The 18,108-nt window shown below is 43.8% G+C and overlaps 1 protein-coding gene across 1 annotated transcript; it reads right to left on the bottom strand.

Annotated features, from left to right (window-relative positions):
• Positions 1 to 2,198: 2,198 nt before the first annotated feature.
• LOC101355564 (cytochrome c oxidase subunit 7A-related protein, mitochondrial) lies at positions 2,199 to 17,062 on the bottom strand. Its single transcript, XM_004369520.2, has 3 exons — positions 16,915 to 17,062; positions 6,367 to 6,495; positions 2,199 to 5,117 (listed from the first exon to the last, which is right to left on the bottom strand). The coding sequence occupies exons 1-3, from the start codon at positions 16,984 to 16,986 to the stop codon at positions 4,977 to 4,979; spliced, it is 342 nt and encodes a 113-aa protein (XP_004369577.1). The 5' UTR covers positions 16,987 to 17,062; the 3' UTR covers positions 2,199 to 4,976.
• Between the last annotated feature and the right edge of the window lie 1,046 nt (positions 17,063 to 18,108).

Here is an 18,108-nt window from a genome sequence, read left to right as displayed (position 1 = left end):
GGCTGCCTCCTTCCTTGGCTTTTCCCACAGTCCTTGGCTTAGGGCCCCACTCCTTCAGCAACTAAAGCACAAGCCTGGCACAGTCAGAACCTGGAAGTGGGCCCTGGGCCAGCAGACCTCTGTCCCAGTACCACCACTCTCTCCTGCTAACTGCCCCCTTCCCAAAACCAAAAGCAAACCAGTTGCCACCAAGTCAATTCTGACTCATGGCGACCCCACGTGTGTCAAAGTAGCACTGTGCTCCATAGGGTTTTCAATGGCTGGTTTTTTGGAAGTAGATCACCAGGCCTTTCTTCTGAGGCATCTCTGGGTGGACTCCAACCTCCAACCTTTCAGTTGGCAGTTGAGTGTGTTAACCATTTGCACCACCCAGAGACTCCCTCCCTCCTCTTAGGAGAGCTCAGTGTGTGAAGAGCTCGGCCTTCCTGCCTGGCTAGTACCCTTAGGAAATGCCCCTGCTTCTTAGCCTACTTCCCAGTATTCGAGCAGCAACCTCATCATCTCTTGCAGCCTGAGGTAACTTCAGCAGAGACTTCCATCAGAATGTGGTATTTGGAGTTGGCACAGATTCCAATCTGGCCCTGAGGTACAGCCATGTAACTAAGACAGAAGTTCCTAGGCTGCAGAAAATCCCACTGCCTCAAGCAGCTTGCATGACACACCCCATAGCTTTACCTTAAAATCCTGGTTCCCCTCTCCTTAACTGCTGCCCAAAACTAGAGGAAACTGGCAGAAACCAGTTTAGGTGCCATGTTGACATTAGGATAACCTTTTAGACCTCATACATAGTAACTGCCCCACCTCAGGGTGGAGTTTAACCGCCATTTTCTGAACACTCGATGCACGAATTTATACATAAACCCCATTGCGCCTGCGTAGTATGATTAAGAATGTTGCTGATGTAACTTGTATGAACTTCCTACTTGTAAACCCCTTAAAAGTAACCTTTCCCCTCGCCCTCGCTGAGCAGTCTTGGCAGCAGCAGTCCCGACTGTTTCCTTTCCTTGCGCACCAAGTTAAGGCACCTTTCTACTCTCCCACCTCAGTCTCTTTACTGGCTGAGACGAGTCGTGCTGAGCAGAACCTGGGGTTTCCACCCAGCAACATGAACATGATACACCATGACCCTAAGGTGTCAACACTTCAGACCAAGGTAGGGAAGGCATGATCTCCCAGGGAGCTTTGTCAGAACTTGAGGAAAACCTATTATGTAAAGAATGCTGTTCCCAACTTCTCCGCTTGCCCCATTTTCCATAGTATTTTGCAGCAGCTCCGTTGGAATCAGCTCCAACAGGCTTGGTGCCCTGAACAATCAGCATCTGCTCTCAACCCACTGTCCCAACACACCCTGCAGTGGCCCCAGGGCACCTGGAAGCCACACAAATCTCAGGATTCCTGTGATTCAAGGGTATGCAAGTGACAATTGCTGACGGCAGAGGAGGTGACAAATGACTTCCAGCCTCAGAACATGGCTAGAGCCACCCCAACTGCTCTAGCTCGTGCAATGAGAGCAGGGATCAACTGATGCCGCCACTAAAACTACAGGTGCTGACCAGCTACTGTCGAGAGGCAACACGAGTTTCCCAGAACAGAAGCCACAGCCAGGCTTCCCCCACCCAGCAGCAGCCTGCTCTAAAGCAACCAAACCTACTAGTCACTCTGATCGGGGCAGGTGGGGCTAACAGCAGAATTCCTCAGAACCAAGAGTATCTCAACTAGATAGGTTGTGGACCGTAACAGAGTGACAGACTGAAAAAGACCCTAAAAATAATTTCTAAGGGGATCTCCTTAAACATAATCACAGTGCTTATCAAGGGCAAGGGACTCTGATTCATCTTTGGATCCCTGACCCCTGAGAGGGTCTGCTCTTGCCCACTAATGAAATCTCTGGAAGGGCGTAGAGGGTTCATGGAAAGCACCTTGTGTGTCTGAATGCAAGGCAGTGTACAAAGACTAACAGGACAGTAAGCCACAAGAGCCAAATCCGTGGTGAATCTGAGCATCAGACTGAACAATGACAGAGATGGTTACACATATACATAACAACCTTAAAGGAGGGTGCTCATTTTCACAGAAAAATGTCGACAATTAAATGTAGAAAGAATGATGAAACAGAAAACCACTTTTTCACATCCTCCTTCATAACTGACTCAGTCAAGTATCACAATGAACACTAATACTGTGTGCAATCTGTAGTGGACAGGATATTCACAGGGTCAAGTATTATTAATTACAAGGAGGTATCTTTACAAGGGAGAAATCTGGTGGACAATTTCTTAACCAAGTGACCTAACTTCAAGCCACCAGTAATGGGACAAACTGCCATCAAGTGCCATCTGATATAATAAGGACACCACATCACCTGTGAAAAAAAAAGACATATTTAACCTAAATCCCATTACAAGGACACAATCAGACAAATCCAAATTAGTGGGGTATTCTGCAAAACAACTGCCTAGACTCTTCAAATAGGTCGATGTCATGTAGGACTTCAGGGACCTTCTGGATAAAAGGAGACTAAATGACATGACAACTAAATGCCAAGTGTGATCCTTGACTGGACCCGGAATCCAAAAGAAAAACAAAACCAAAAAACCCAACTCCAACTGCTGGTGGAAATGTAAACTGATACAGCTGATTTGGAACAGTCTGGCGGTTACTCAAAACTTTAAACATAGAACTACCATATGACCCAGCAATTCCACTCCTAGGTATACCCAAGAGACATGAAAACTATGTCCACGTACAAAGTTGTACATCCATGTTCACAGCAGCATTATCCGTAATAGCCAAAAAATGGAAATAACCTACATGGTCATCTGATGAACGGATGAACAATACGTGGTATGTCCATACCAGTTGCCATCGAGTCGATTCCAACTCATGTGTGTCACAGTAGAACTGCACTACATAATTTTCAATGGCTGCGATCTTTTGGAAGTAGATTGCCAGGCCTTTGTTCTGAGGCACCTCTGGGTGGATTCAAACCACCACCTTCTCGTTAGTAACCAAGCGCATAACCGTTTGTGCCACCCAGGAACTCCAGGTATATCCACACAATGGAATATGATTCAGCCCTAAAGAGAAATGAAGTTCTGATACATCCTACAATGTGACTGAACCTCAGAAACATGCTAAGCCAGAGAAGCCAGTCACAAAAGATCACATACTGTGTGATTCTGTTTATCCAACATGTCCAGGACATGTAAATCCCTAGAGACAGAAAGCAGATTAGTGGTTGCCTCGGGCTGGGTGGTAGGGGTATGGAAGAGAAGGAATTGCCAGTGGGTATGGCGTTTCTTTGTTGGGTGATGAAAATGCTCTAAAATGGATTGTGGTGATGGTTGTACAGCTGTGACTATAGTAAAAACCACTAAATTACACGCTTTTAATAGGTGAATGCATGAATACAATGGCAAATTATATTTCAATAAAGCTGTTACTAAAAAAAAGCTATACAGAACACATTATTGTGACACCTGCGGAAATCTGAATATAGACTGTATCTTAGATGTAGTTTAAATATTGTTATCAATGTTATATTTATTCTGATAAATGTATTATAGTTATGTAGGAGAATGTCCTTATTCTTAGGAGAAACTTAAGTATTTGAGGCTGAATTATTATAATTCCATAACTTAATCTTAAATGATTCAGCTAAAACCAAACGTATGTGTGTGTGCACATGCACACTGCGTGAAAGGGCAGGAGAAAGCCAAGGTAGCAACACGCTGATTACTGGTAATCTCCATGAAAACTATACAGAGGTCACACTATTCTTGCAATCTTTCTGTAGGCTGAAATTTTTCAAAATAAAAACGTAGGGGAAACACCAGAGAACAAAGTTTAGACTTGTACAGGCAAATAATGGCTTCCAAATAGTGCTACTGGGCATTTTCAAACATCTTACTTTATCCTCAGTGAGAAGTCACTATCCTTTGCTATGGCAAGATACAGACCACCACTTTATAGATAATAAAACTGTACCTTTTTTCAGCATTAATATAGGGATAAGTGAAGTCTACCAATCTTGACAGCACAGGAAATGAACATATAAATGAACTGTGTGTTCCAGGCCTGTTTCACTAAGGGGCAAGCAGGCTTCTTACATGGAATCATATGGTAATCATCAATGTGCCATTAGCCTCCTGTGAGCTGACTTTGAGGAAACATTTTGTAAAGATTATCTGGTGCCTAATTAAAAAAAAAGAAACTAGACTTAGATGTAAGACACCTCTAGTGTCGTGAAATTACTCTGACAGGTTATTTAAGAGAACTTCAAACCTGACATTTTTCATTCACGTATTTATTCCACAGCCAAGATATAACTTAAAGCCATAACATTTTTAAGTTAACGGAGAATGTGTGGCACAGCTGCATTAATACAACAGACCTCGGTCTAAAGTGCAACACTAAACAGGTGTTCTCTGTTCCCATGCTGGAATAAATACGTAGCAATTACACAGGAAACTTCAACAGGATCTGAGATGAGGCAAATAACCCTTTGAAATAAACTGCCCATGAATAGAGGTAGGCTGCAAGTAATTTCCATTAACATTATACTGCAAGATGGAAAAATCCCCAAGGTGGCTACTAAACTCATACCCCTCATTTCACACGTCAAGCCTTGGCTTCTGTCTTCCTTCCTCGGTCACATCCAAATCCAGAAAGGCTTCTACACCCCACGCCTCAAAACACCACCTCGGCACAGACCGCCATTCAGGAGCCTGTGTGCAACCCTTCACCCGGCACCTCCAGGGACTCGGGCCCAAATGCACAGAGCAGCATCATTTGTTTACACATTAGTTTTAACAGTCAGATGAGCTCTGGCAGGCTATATGCATTTCATAAACAAACCAAAAATATTTTCATAATATTTCCATTTTTCTTACAAAAATGTCAGGTAGCCCATCGGAATTTAAAAAAAAAAAAATTAACAGAAACAATGCAAAACAAAAACTCCTGTGCAGCCTAGCTCATTTGTTCCGGGGCTGTGAAGCCATGTAGAGGGCGATCAGGCAGTAGATGGTCCCTCCCAGCGTCAGCGCCATGGTGGTCCGGTAAAGCATTTGGTCAGGCAGGCCTCGCTTCAGGTGGATGGGCACACCGTCAGACTTCTTGAAGGAAAGAATTAACATAGACACAACTGGTAAGAGCAAGCACCACTTCCCACAAAAAAAAATTTACAATATCAGGCTAATAAAGAACAAATTTCCTTACTTTATAACGAATCCATCAACATACTGCAGTGGGAAAAGGCCTAATCCATCAGAAGGCTAACTGAAATGCTGGTGTATTTCCTTATAAATGTAGCTAAAGCTAATAAGTCCAAAGCCATTCCAAAATGCAGCCCCAAGGAACATGCATGCCACAAATACCAAATTTCTAAGGAATTCCCCCCATATTGCTTAACTAGGAAAGGAGCACTGGTGAGTCTTTAAGGGCGAAGGTACTTAGCAGCTCAACAAAGGACTAGAAGTGCAAGAAACATTCTACCCTCAGTTCAACATTTCATCTGACTTCAGATCGTAAGGGGATGAAGTCTGAGCACACCAGGTCAGTGAATAGGTTCAAGTCCATTCTGGATTCAACTGCCTTCTTTCCATTAAGCTGTTAAACCCGTTTACTGAGACTCCAAGGTGTTTAATCCATTATTTCACATAGTCTCCAAAATCCTGCCCCACTGTATCTCAAGACCCCAAATGTCCTCTCAAGTCTTACTTATCAGATAAAAAGGGATTAAAGTGATCAAAATAAGCATGCTCTACCCCTAAGGCAGGCCTGACTCTGGAGTGATTTTTGAGGAGGGGGAGCCATGGCACCTGAGACCCAGCCAGGTCCGGACCCCTCAATTATCTGTACGTAGATTTAACTTGAATAACACTTTAACTTCCAATTCTGGCTTCTCTCTGTTGATCTGCAAACCCAAGAGGGCTTCCTCGGGTTCCAGCAACACCTCAGTGAATTTTAATATCAAGCAAGCAAAAAAACAATTAGAAGAAAACGTACTGCCAAAGATCATTACATGTACCAAAAAGCCAAATATATATGCGCCTTTTGAATTATTCAGTGTCACTGTACATGTGACTCCTTCCCCACCAGTGGATGACCAAAAGTTACATGTGTAATTTGAAAAGCGTACTCTTAAATCATGATGAGAAAATTAACTACCCTCCCCTCTTTTATAAGTTTCTACCTACACAGAGTTCTACTAGTTTATGGCTCAAGCTAAGTAAGATCAGAAAGTTCTATTGAAGGGAAAAAAAGGAGAAATGGATAGTGAGCTAGATTCGGGCTCAGTTTCATAAGGGGTTTTTAAGCCCATTTATTTCATAGGCTTCTCTGCTCCAGAGAATCTCCCCTCACCTGGAAAAACTTCTGCAGTTCTGGCACTTTATTTTTCCCAGCGTAATCATACGCAGAATCGGAGGTCAGTTTAGTTGGTGTGGCAAATATGATGGGCGGTGCTTCTGTGGAAACCACAGGCTTTAATCCCTGCAGGAAGAAAGACAAATGTCAAAAGTATGTCCGGGCACCTGAACGAACTTTCAAGGAGCAGACTGTCTCGAATAGTGGAGGAAGTCATTCAGCCCACGAGATGGGAGGGTGGTTTCTCCAGCTATGCATTACAAGGCTTTAGCTGGTCCGCAAACTTTCAACACCCTAGTTCACTTTCCCAGAGCAAAGCCTGTCAAGAACTCCTTGCCATTAAGATTGGCGGGGTAGGCAAACAATAACAACAAAGGTCCAGTCTGAGCTTCCAGAAATATCCATTGTGCCTATCTGCTTATCAATCGAGTAAAACATTTGGAATTTGTATGAACTTTTGATCAGAGTTTCAGCCAAACCTGGCTGTCCCTCTTCTCCTCTGGCTGATCTGATGTACTAACATGGAACCTCTCACCCCAGAGTGAACTTCAGAAGCTTTCCCAGACACACGGTAAAAAAAAAAAAAAAAATCTCAATCTGGAAGAGGCTGTAAGAAACTTGTGTTTCAGGACCAAAAACAAAAACAAAAAAATTATAGTCAAGTTAACTCAACTTTCTAGCATTAATAAACCCATATGTTAAGAAAATATATAGTAAAAACAATAAACGAAAGCTCAGTTTTCCCATCTGTGAAATGTGGATCATAACAGCACCATAACAGTACCACTGAAAGGGCTGCATGAAGTAACAAACATGTGCCTAAAACAGTGCCTGGCGCACGGCGGGTATGCAGTAAATTTAAACTGAATGGGATTTGGGGTTAACAGATTGGTATCTGCAGCTCCCTCAGTCACAAGGATAAATAAAGGAGGGACAAGCACACGGGCTTAAAAAGAACCTAAGGGGAACTCTGGTATTCTATCTGAAGAAATAAAGCTACAGTGACAGACAAATAGTCGGTTCTCCCCAAATATCAGATTAAGATAATAAATTACACACCAATAAAATCATCCTTTGGTATTAATTTCTAACTAGGAAAATAAGTTTTTTAAGTTAAAAAGCAGAGTTCAAGCCCAGTCTGTTCATTATTTTAAAGATGAAAAAGGAAATTCCTTGCCCAAATTAACATAGTCATCAGACTTTTGGTTCTTGATCTCTTCAAAGAAATCCAAATAGACGTATAATTGATGCACCCTCGTGGTGCAGTGGTTAAGAGTTTGGCTGTTAACCAAAAGGTTGGCAGTTCAGATCCACCAGCCGCTCCTTGGAATGGGGCAGTTCTACTCTGTCCTATAGGGTCGTTACGAGTCAGAATCGACTCTACAGCAACAGGTTTTAGTCTAAAAAGATCACATACTGAAAACATCAATGTTACTCCAACCAAGCAGGCATCAGAATCAACAGGGCAACAGAAAGGTATTAAAGTAAACTTGGCTTCTATTTCTTCTGACACAGTCCGGTAAGTGGGGATGAACTGTGGCCTTTTTTCTGTACTGCACTCAGTCATTCAACATATATTACTGAGAACTTACTCTAAACTAGAAATGCACGATGAACAAGACAGGCACAATCTCTGTCATTGTGATACTGTTATGGAATGGCAGCAGCTAACATCTATTGAGCCCTTGGATGTGCCTGGCATTATCTCATTTAATCCCGACAACAACTCCAGGAAGACGTTCCTATTCCCACTTGACAGGAGAAAACTACACCAGAGAAGGTAACCTGCCTAAAATCATACAGCTAAACGACAGAGCCACGTTCTGCAACTCAGTCCTCTCTAAAGTCCAGTGTCCTAGCTTTTACGTATTCCACCATCACCACCACCACAATCACCTCCGTCGTCAACTATTAAAAACAACAATTTATTCAAAGAGGAAGTCTGACTAGCACGCCGTTGGCCTACATCTGGTATTTAACACAGTCAGAGACTCAGAAGGAGTTAGAGATGGAAAGAGAGGTCCTACCTACTGACAGAGGTCCCTGAGTGGTGCAAACGATTTGCACTCAACTACTAACTGAAAGACTGGCAGTTTGAACCCACGCAGCAGCACCGCAGAAAAAAGGCCTGGAGACCAAGTCGACTCCGACTCATAGCGACCTTATGTGACAGAGTAGAACTGTCCCATAGGGTTTCCATGGCTATAATCTTTACAGGAGCAGATCACCAGATCTTTTCTCCCACAGAACAGCTGGTAGGTTTGAACTGCTGACCTTTTGGTTAGCAGCCAAGCACTTAACCATTGCACCACCAGGGCTCCTTTTGCAAAGATTACTGCCACTAAAAACCTACAGAGCTCATTTCTGCTCTGTAACCCACGCGGTCACCATGAGTCAGAATCAACTTGATGGCAACCAGTGTGTAGTTGTTTTTAAACTACTGAGATAGCAAGGCTAAAAAGGATCTCTGTTGAATTGCAGAATTTTAGACACTCTCCCCATCATTTTATGAGCTCATTGTATTTTCTCCTAAGGATCATTTCCCCTTGAATGCAAAAATTAAAAAACCCTTCCTACCAAGCATTCCAAAAATGGCTTGAAATTAAATTCATGTTTTGACAGGACTGATGTGAGATCATTTTTACAACGGATTACACCTAATCGCTTGGTGTTTGTTCACCCGTCAAATGATTAAAAACTACTGCAGTTTTTGAACACTATCATCGGAAGAGAGGTGTATCAACCATCTTAACAGCTTTAAATATTTCCATTTATAATGTTATAAAAGTATGGGATATAGAATTTTAAAATCTTATCTATAATCCCATCATTTTATCTCATCAATTATTACAAATCACATACTCTCCTCCAATCTTTTTCTATACACACCTTCGTAGTCTCTGTGTAAAATCCTACATCCTGCCTTTTTTGTTTATAATAAGTTTTTTTCCCCAGGTTCCTACACGATCTTCATAACTGTCACTAAATTTACTCCTCACAACAACCCTACAAATGAGGTATTATCGGCCCATGTTACAGACGATTAAAACAAAACTCAGAGATTCCATAAAGCTGGAGTTCAAACCCACACATTTTTAATATGCCATACTATCAATAATTTAGCTGTTTTGGCCCCTAAGGTAAAAGGAATGAATTTGGTGGTGAGGTACTTCACCTACCCATCACTAAACCTCCCTCTTAACAATTTAAGGGAAGTAATGTTTCCAATGTTTCAAGGAAGCTAATCACTAGCCCTTAGGGTTCTCCTGGTTTGACCAGGAAGCTATTTTTACAGGAAGGGATCCAGAGTAAAATTCTTCACCTCTGCGTCTTCGGAGGACAGTGGTGGTTCAACTGTAGCATTCTCACCTTCCATGCAGGAGACACAGGTTCAATTCCCAGCAACACACCTCATGCGAAGCCACCACTGGTCTGTCTGTGGAGGCTTGCACGTTGCTATGATGCTTAACAGGTTTTAGCAGAGCTTCCAGACTAAAACGAAGTAGGAAGAAAGGCCTGGCGATCTATTCTGAAAGTCAGCCAATGAAAACCCTATGGATCACAACAGTCCATTTTGTTCCACTGCGCACAGGGTCCCTGCAGTGCAACGGGTTTCTCTTTATATATGGCCTTTCTGGCTCTACGTTTGTAGTTCTGCCAAGATGATCTGCTAGGCCACAATCTTGCCAAGGGATTGGGCAGTCTACTATGCAAATAAGGTACTATGGCCTACCAAGGGGATTGGGCAGTTTGGGTCTTGTTGGGAGGAATAGGCTTATAAAAGGGCTAATCCCACAGGCGTTGAGTGGGAGGGATCTCACTATCATCACGAGCCCGGAGCGGAATGCATCCTTTTGGACCCAGGGTCCCTGAGCGAAGAATCTCTAGACCCAGGAGAGAAAGAGCTAACACCGAAGTCAGTGCAAGACGGCATGGCAGCAGTGTGAGATAGCAGGAACCAGGAGACCAGCACAAGATGGCTGCAGTGGGCTTCCTGGGCAAGAGGTGAGCGCCTTTGGGCAGGAGGCTTGTTGGCAGAGTGGGGTTCTTCTGGGCACTTCTCAGCCAAGCTAATGAGCTGTAACACTTGCGTCAGCGGCAGCAGAGGTCAGGCCAAGACGGGCCCAGCAGCAGAGGCTGCCTGTGGGCAAGGCTGAGGAACTGAGAGCTGTCTTGTTGGAAGCTATGCTGATTGAAGAACTGTATCCTATCGCCTGAGTTGTTCCTGTTACTTCCAAGTTAAGCCTGATCCCGGGTTGTAGTCTCTTACTTCCCTAATAAACCACATAATCTTGAGTATGGCTGTGAGTTCTGTGTGGCCACTGCAACAAATTATCAAACCCAGCAAAGAGGTAGAGAGTGTTGTGGGGAAGACAGCTGGTGTTAGAAATGGTGAAAAAGTTGGAGAGTGAAGGTATGTCCAATCTCCACCTCATAGGAATCAGCCTTGGGCTGATGATCACGGTTCTTCTTCTCCCTCCTCCTGAAGTTAGGGAACTTCTGACGCCACTAGATGACAGTCCCCAGGAGTCAGGGACCTGACTCGATGGCAGCTAACAACAACATGCCACTTCCAGGGCTGTTGCTGCTTCAGCCTAGACTTGTGAGCTTCACATATATTCTTCCACATCCCAGTAAATGACAACACCATCCTTCCACGTACTCAGGCCAAAAACCATCTCTCGCTCACACACTTGCAAATTCTTTTGGCTCTGCCTTCAAAATATATTCTGACCACTTCTCACTCCCTCTCCACCAACCTCACCCTGTTCCAAACCACCATCATCTGGCACCTGAATTTTTACAAAAGCCTCCTAACTGGTCGCCCTGCCTCCAGCCTCACTGCAAACTACTCTTAATACAGCAACCAGCAATTCTGTTAAAACAGAGAACGTCACTACTCAACTGAAACTCCCCAAAGGATTCACAGCTCAGAGTAAAAGCCAAAGTTCTTACGATGGCTTTCAAGGCTCTACGAGATGTATCTCCCACTCCCTTACATCACTCCTCCCTCTGCCCTAGCCCACTGGACTAGCTCCTTAAACCTTTCAGGCACAAGGTACATTCTCTCAGTCTAGAATGCTCTTCTCCAGGTATCCACAAGCCTCCCTCACCCCCTTCAGGTCTTTGCCCATACGTCACCTTCTCAGTGAGACCTCCCGTGACCACCCTTTCTAAAACTGCATGTCCTCCCCGCATCCTGCTGCAGCTCCCTACCCCTCTTTCTTATCACCATCTAACATATGATATTTTACTTTGTTTACTGTGTCTCCCTCCTACAATAGAATCTCCATAAGGACACAATTTTGGTATGTTTTGGTCCCTGTACTATGTCTCAAGATCTAGAAAAATGACTTGCACAGAGAGATCACTCAATAAGTATTTGTTGAATGTACAAATATATGCTAAGGAAGGCCACGGCTTCACCACAATGTAGAACTGAATAGCACAGAACCAGTCATGTAAGCTGGCACTGATAGCAGACACCTCCTACTTTGCTGAGAAAACAATTAAAAGCTGTTCTTAAAATAAGTGGGTAATAGATCAAGTAGAAACCACAGATTTTACTTTTAATATCGAATCTTTTAGCTGTTTACATAGTCACTATCTCAAAATTCAACTAAGAGCCATTTAACCCCAACCACATTTTGAATTCTTGCTAATAGTCTATTTTAGTTGCTACAGATTTTTAAAAAGTAACCATGATTTTTTTTTTACCCAAAGTTAACTAGGCCAAAGTTTTCCTTTTCTTCTATCTTTTAGGTTTGGGGTGGAGGGAAGAGGGTAGAGAAATAAGAATTACCCAAAAAATTTTTTTAATTTTTAAGTGATAAAAAGTTATTAACTCTTTGTGATCATTAAGGTTGGGTGTCAACTTGACTAGGCCATGATTCTCAGTGGTTTCTCAGTTACGATGTAGTCTGGCAGTCGTATGATGATGTGATCATCTCCATGATGACATTAGACATAATGTGACCATGTCCATGATGTGATCTGCTGTGAGAAGCCAATCAGTTGAAAGAGAGTTTCCCTGGGGGGTGTGGCCTGCATCCAATATAGGTGGACTTTTTGCAAGGCTTGCCGGCTTTTGCTCACCCTGGTTCCTGCAGCTGGCTCCTATGTGTCGACCTCCAGTTCTTGGGACTTGAGCTAGCAGCTTACCTGCCATCCTGCCTACTGATCTTGGGATTTGTTGGTCTTCACAGCATGTGATCAAGAGACCTGCTGTCTGATCTGCAGATCTTGGGTTCACCAGCCCCTGTGGTTACGTGAATCAGGAGAAGCCTCTGTCCTGACCCATGGTCTTGGGACGTTCCAGGCTCTATAACCATGTGAGCCATTTCCTTGATATAAATCTCTCTATATAAATATATTTATATGCTTTACTGGTTTTGCTTCTCTAGAGAACCCAGCCTAAGACATTCTTTCACTCTCATTTAGGACTAGAAACACGTTTCAATCCACAATGACTGAAGTCCTGCATTTCTAACTGCCAGCTAGATATCATCATTTCCATGTCACCCTGACACCTCACACTCAGCATTTTCAGAACTCACTCCTCAGTAGCCCTCACAAGCCTCCTCAGAGCTCCCTGTTTCTGTGGAAAGCACCACCATCCTCCCATTCACCACTCATCTTGGAGTCCTCCTTTCTCATCCCCAACATCTCTCTCAACAATCATCAAGTCCCTATCTCCAGGACCTCTGACTCTTTCTCCCTTCCTACTCAGAAGACCCTGAACTATTTGGGGGTATAACAGGCATCCCTGCCTCTGGTCTCTCCCTACTCCACTCCTGTCAGGTTATCTTTTCAAAGCATAGCTCTGGCCACGACACTTGCTCCTCTAGTCATAAACCTTGAATCACCACAAAACTAAAGTAAGAAGAATGGCCTTATTTCAACCTCTGGACGAGACTCTATCACAGATATCTCCATCAAGTTGCTTTGTAAATTCCTACTTATTTCTAACAAAATGAAGTCCCACTATACCGTCGCTATGAGTAGGAATCGACTTGACGCCAGCAGGTTTTTTGGTTTATCCTAGGTCCTTCAAGATCTACTCCATCCAGCACAGCCAAACGTTATCTACTCAATGACTCCCACACAGCCCCTTCACCCTTCTTCACTCTCATAGTTCCTTTTACCTAGAATATCGTTCTGCCATCCTAACTAGGAGAGCAATTGCTGGGTCACAGTAAAATATGGTAAAATTATGTTTCACTTCTTAAGAAACTGTCAAACTGTTTTCCAAAGTGTTTGTACCATTTCACATTCCCACTAGCAACACAGTAGGATTCCATTTTCTCCACATCCTCACAAATACGTGTTATTATCTGCCTTTTTATTACAGGCACTCTAAAGGAGCCCTGGTGGCACAGTAGCACTTGGCTGCTAACCAAAAAGTCGGTGGTTTGAACCCACCAGCCGCTCCATGGGAGAAAGATGTCTGCCTCTGTAAAGATTACAGCCTTGGAAACCCTATGAGGCAGTTCTAGTCTGTCCTATATGGTCACTATGAGTTAGAATCTACTCAATGGCAACAGGTTTCGGTTTAATGACTAAGGATGTTGAGCAGCTGTTCATGTGCTTATTGGCCTCAATTTATTTTTGACACAGGACACAGAAAGGTAAGGAAAATGCTTGTCATGGATTGAACTGTGTCCCCCAAAAATATGTATATCTATTTGGCTAGGCCATGATTCCCAGTATTGTGTGACTGCCTACCATTTTGTCATCTGATGTGATTTTCCTGTGTTGAAAATCCTGCCTCTATGATGTTAATGAGGGGGGAATAGGTGGCAGTTATTAATGAGGCAGGATTCAATCTACAAGATTAGATTGTGTCTTGAGCCAATTTCTTTTGGGATATAAGAGAGAAGCAAGCAGAGAGAAAGGGGGACCTCATACCACCAAGAAAGCAGTGCCGGGAGCAGAGTATATCCTTCAGACTTCGGGTTCCTGTGCAGAGAAGCTCCTAGTCCAAGTGAAGATTGATGAGAAGGACTTTCCTCCAGAGCTGACAAGAGAGAGAAAGCCTTCTCCTGGAGCTGATGCCCTGAATTTGGACTTCTAGCCTACTTTACTGTGAGGAAATAAATTCCTCTTTGTTAAAGCCACCCACTTGTAGTACTGCCGTTATAGCAGCACTAGATAACTAAGACAATGCTTTTCAATCAACCACTAGAAAATGTCCTTCCAACAACTACTTGCCATCAAGTTGATTTATAAATCTCTACCTGTGCTATTGTTACATTAAAACTAGCTGTTTCATATTAAGCTATTCAGTGCATGTTAAGTTATTCAAGTTACTTAATATTTTAAGCTATAAACATCTACCATTTACAATGTGCTAATGTTTCCAAGGAAGGAGAAGCTGAAGTATTCTTAATTACCAAAGTTTTGGGGGAAACCTGCCACAATCACTCCTAAATCTACAACTCATATAAATCCTACACAATATTATTTCTTTCAACATAGCTTAAGAAATCCTTAAGAAACTCAAATTCTCAAGAGACACACAACTCAAGATGTGCCAGAAATCTGAAAGCCGTCTGTACCAAATGAATTTCAAGATAACCTCCACTCTACTATTAGTTACACAATTATAGAGTGCCAATTTAATTTCAAGACATCACCTTTTAGTACAAAATTTTATTTTTTTCTTACTATGCAACAAACCTAGGTTATGTTAAAGCTCTATTAAAAGAGCTTCTACAACCACAAACAGAACAGCTAAACTGTGGTATATTCATACAAAGAAATCCTACCTAGCAATTAAATGGAACTAACTACTAATACATGTAACAAGGACGAACCTCAACATTATATTGAGAAAAAGAAGCCTTACTAGGAGAGTACATACTGTGTGGATCCACTTATATGAAGTTCAAATATAGGCAAAATGAATTTCTGGTGACAGAAGTCAGAATGGGAAGGTGGGCAGGAATTGACTGGGAAAGGGTATGAGGAAACTTGAAGGTGATGTAACGCTCTATAGGTTCAGAGATGTGGGTTACAGAGTGTGTGCATTTGTCAAAACTCATCAAACTGTAACACTTCAGATATATGCACTGAAAAATAGTTTCTTTATAGTAGAAGCAGATATGATAGAAATGGCTATTCTCCTATGATCTGTAAAAGAAATCACTGCAACACTGTGGACAATTCCTCTTTAGAACTCGTTACCAATTTGCTTTCAGTGACAGCAACAGTTGGTTTCCCTTCTAATCCTGGACTGTTCTTTTGAGAAATTCTCCTTCTCTACCCTACCTGCTGTTTCTGTATTCATATCTTAGTCCCACCTTTCTTCCCTATACACTCTCCCTGGGTGATCTCCTCTCCACCAGAAATTCTACTACCAGCTACAGGCTGAAGACATCCAGATCTCTCTAGTGAGCTCCGTATTTATAAATCTAGCTACCAGACGTGGCACATCATCACAAGCTCAACATTTATACACCTGGATCCTTTCTCCCCATCCCCACAAAAAAAAACTTGCCCTTCTTATCCTAGTTAATAGTATACCTAATCTTAGACTGAAATTATTCTTAAACATCCTTCCCCTTGGGCAAGCTGCAGGGTCCTACAGGAAAAGGAGGGAAAGGCAACAGTAATGGAGCATCCCTTACATCCTACCTGTGCCCCTTACTACTCCAGTCGTTTTCCAACATGCATATCCCTTCAGCTCTTCCCAGGGTTCTCTACTAGGGTGAGGAATGAATATATTACCTCAGACTCAGCTTCTGGAGAATAATTACCACTTATCCAGTACCAAACACCTGCCAGAGACTTCCAGTCACTTGATACACACTTCATTTGTACTAAAACTGCTCTAGATGAAACTGAGCTCACAATAAATTAACTTGTACAAGGTCACATAATTAAAGCAGCAGAGCCAGGATTTGAGCCCTAATCTGTCTGGGACTCTAAAATCCCTCATATCTACACTACACTACTCAGGCTGAACTCCAAATGGTAGAATCTGAGTGACCTTTTCTGACCTTCCAAATAACGAGGATCCTTCAACCATTTCACACTTGGAAAACCGTATGTTCCTGGCCTGTAACTGCCACTGCCCCTGCCGCACCTAGGTGCGGTCATCCCCGCCCTCAATCTCGTGCTTGGGTGAGGCTGCCTTTCGGGCTGCGGCACCGGGACAGGAACGGGGCGTTGGGGAGGCCGAAAAGTCGGACCTCCTAGAAAAGAAGGACAGTGCAGAATTTCAGCCCCATAAGGTCATATTCTGGTTCCCGCCAGCCCGACGAGCCACCTCGCTTAGAAAAGCAACGACCCCGGGGGACACCCTGACCCTTGCCGAGTGCCAGGCCCAACTTCCGCGCAGGACCAGCCCCGTCGGGGGATCAGTTCTAAAAAGACGGGCCTCGACGACCGCGGCAAGCTGGTGTGGAGAGGCGCCGGGGGTAACGGGAAAACTAAACTGAACCGCGGGCAGAAGCTTCCCCGGCTCCAGCTCTGCCAACTCTCTGGAGCGGCGGGCTCCAGCGGCCAATTCTCCAGTCCGACCCAAGGCGGCGCAACCCGTACCTGCGGGCTATAGGCGTCAGAAGCCCATGCTCCCGTCAACTTCTGCGTGAAGCCACTGAACTTGTAGTACATGATGCCGGGTGCCCGACTTCCCGCAGCCGCTGCCTGCGCGCCTGCCCCAGAAAAGGACCCCGACTCCCCCGCTGTCGCTCCAAGGTTCAGCCCAAGGACCCAGCTCCAGGAGACAGGCTGTCCGAAGATAGCCTAATTTAAATATGACCTCATAAATCGTATCAAGGATAGACAATCGGGGTTCTCAGGACCAAAAAAAGTTAAACAAGCTCTTGGACAGCACAGAAAACCGCTGTATCAGAGTCTGAAGAAAGGTCTGCGGAGACACACTCCCTCACTTTAGAGTACGGCAGTGCCAAGACGCCTTAAGAAATGCGCAAGCGCTCTGCGGACCAAGACTGGCAGCTGAGGCGCTCGCCGGGTCGAAAAGGGCGGACTCTGGGCGGGGCCTGGTGCTGGAAGGGGCGGGAGGAGGGGTGGGGAGGAGGGGCGAAGCGGAGCTGGGGCGAGTTTGGAGTGGGGTGGAAACTCTCCTTTCGGCTTTAAGAGCCGGTGCTGAGAGGTTGCCAGCTGCTCGTTGGGTTGAGGGCTTCTTTTCCTTTACCAAACTTTATTGCTTGTAGTTTCATTTCTTTCTTTCCCGACCTAGATCACCTCGTGAGGCGTCCCACTGTTACTCGGTCTGCCCAGGAATATCGATCCGGCAGCCGGGCATCTCCTGGCATCCTGGGAATAGGAGCAAGTAAGAAAAACTGAGAGCACCTGCGGAGGGCTAGCTAGTACCGAGGGCTGTTAGAAGACGAGGTTTCGACGCAATAATATAAAGATCCCTCCTGGGCTTTATACAGAGGAAATACACAGTGACCTAAACGTCAGATACCAGGATGTAAGGTTTGCACAGTTTCTCGGAATGATTTTTACTCCTACCTGAGTTTTACGAGAATTGGTTACTCGTCCTTTTCCTGGCCTCTCGCTCTTTGAGATAAGTGAGATGAGAGGAAAATGGTCTAGAAACACTTGAAAAATTAGGACCTTGAGGCAAAAAGGTCCAGGACTACCACTTAACAGCTCCGTTGGTATTCAGTTCAGTTCAATGTAAAGAATTTTTTTTAAAGATTTACTATCTGTATTGTGCTTTAAGTGAAAGTTTATAGTTCAAGTTAGTTTCTCATATAAAAATTT

Source organism: Trichechus manatus, unplaced genomic scaffold (genome assembly GCF_000243295.1).
Source record: "Trichechus manatus latirostris isolate Lorelei unplaced genomic scaffold, TriManLat1.0 scaffold00005, whole genome shotgun sequence".
NCBI lineage: Eukaryota > Metazoa > Chordata > Mammalia > Sirenia > Trichechidae > Trichechus > Trichechus manatus.
Note: the sequence above shows the minus strand (reverse complement) of the source record. Positions and strands in the feature narration are given on the sequence as shown.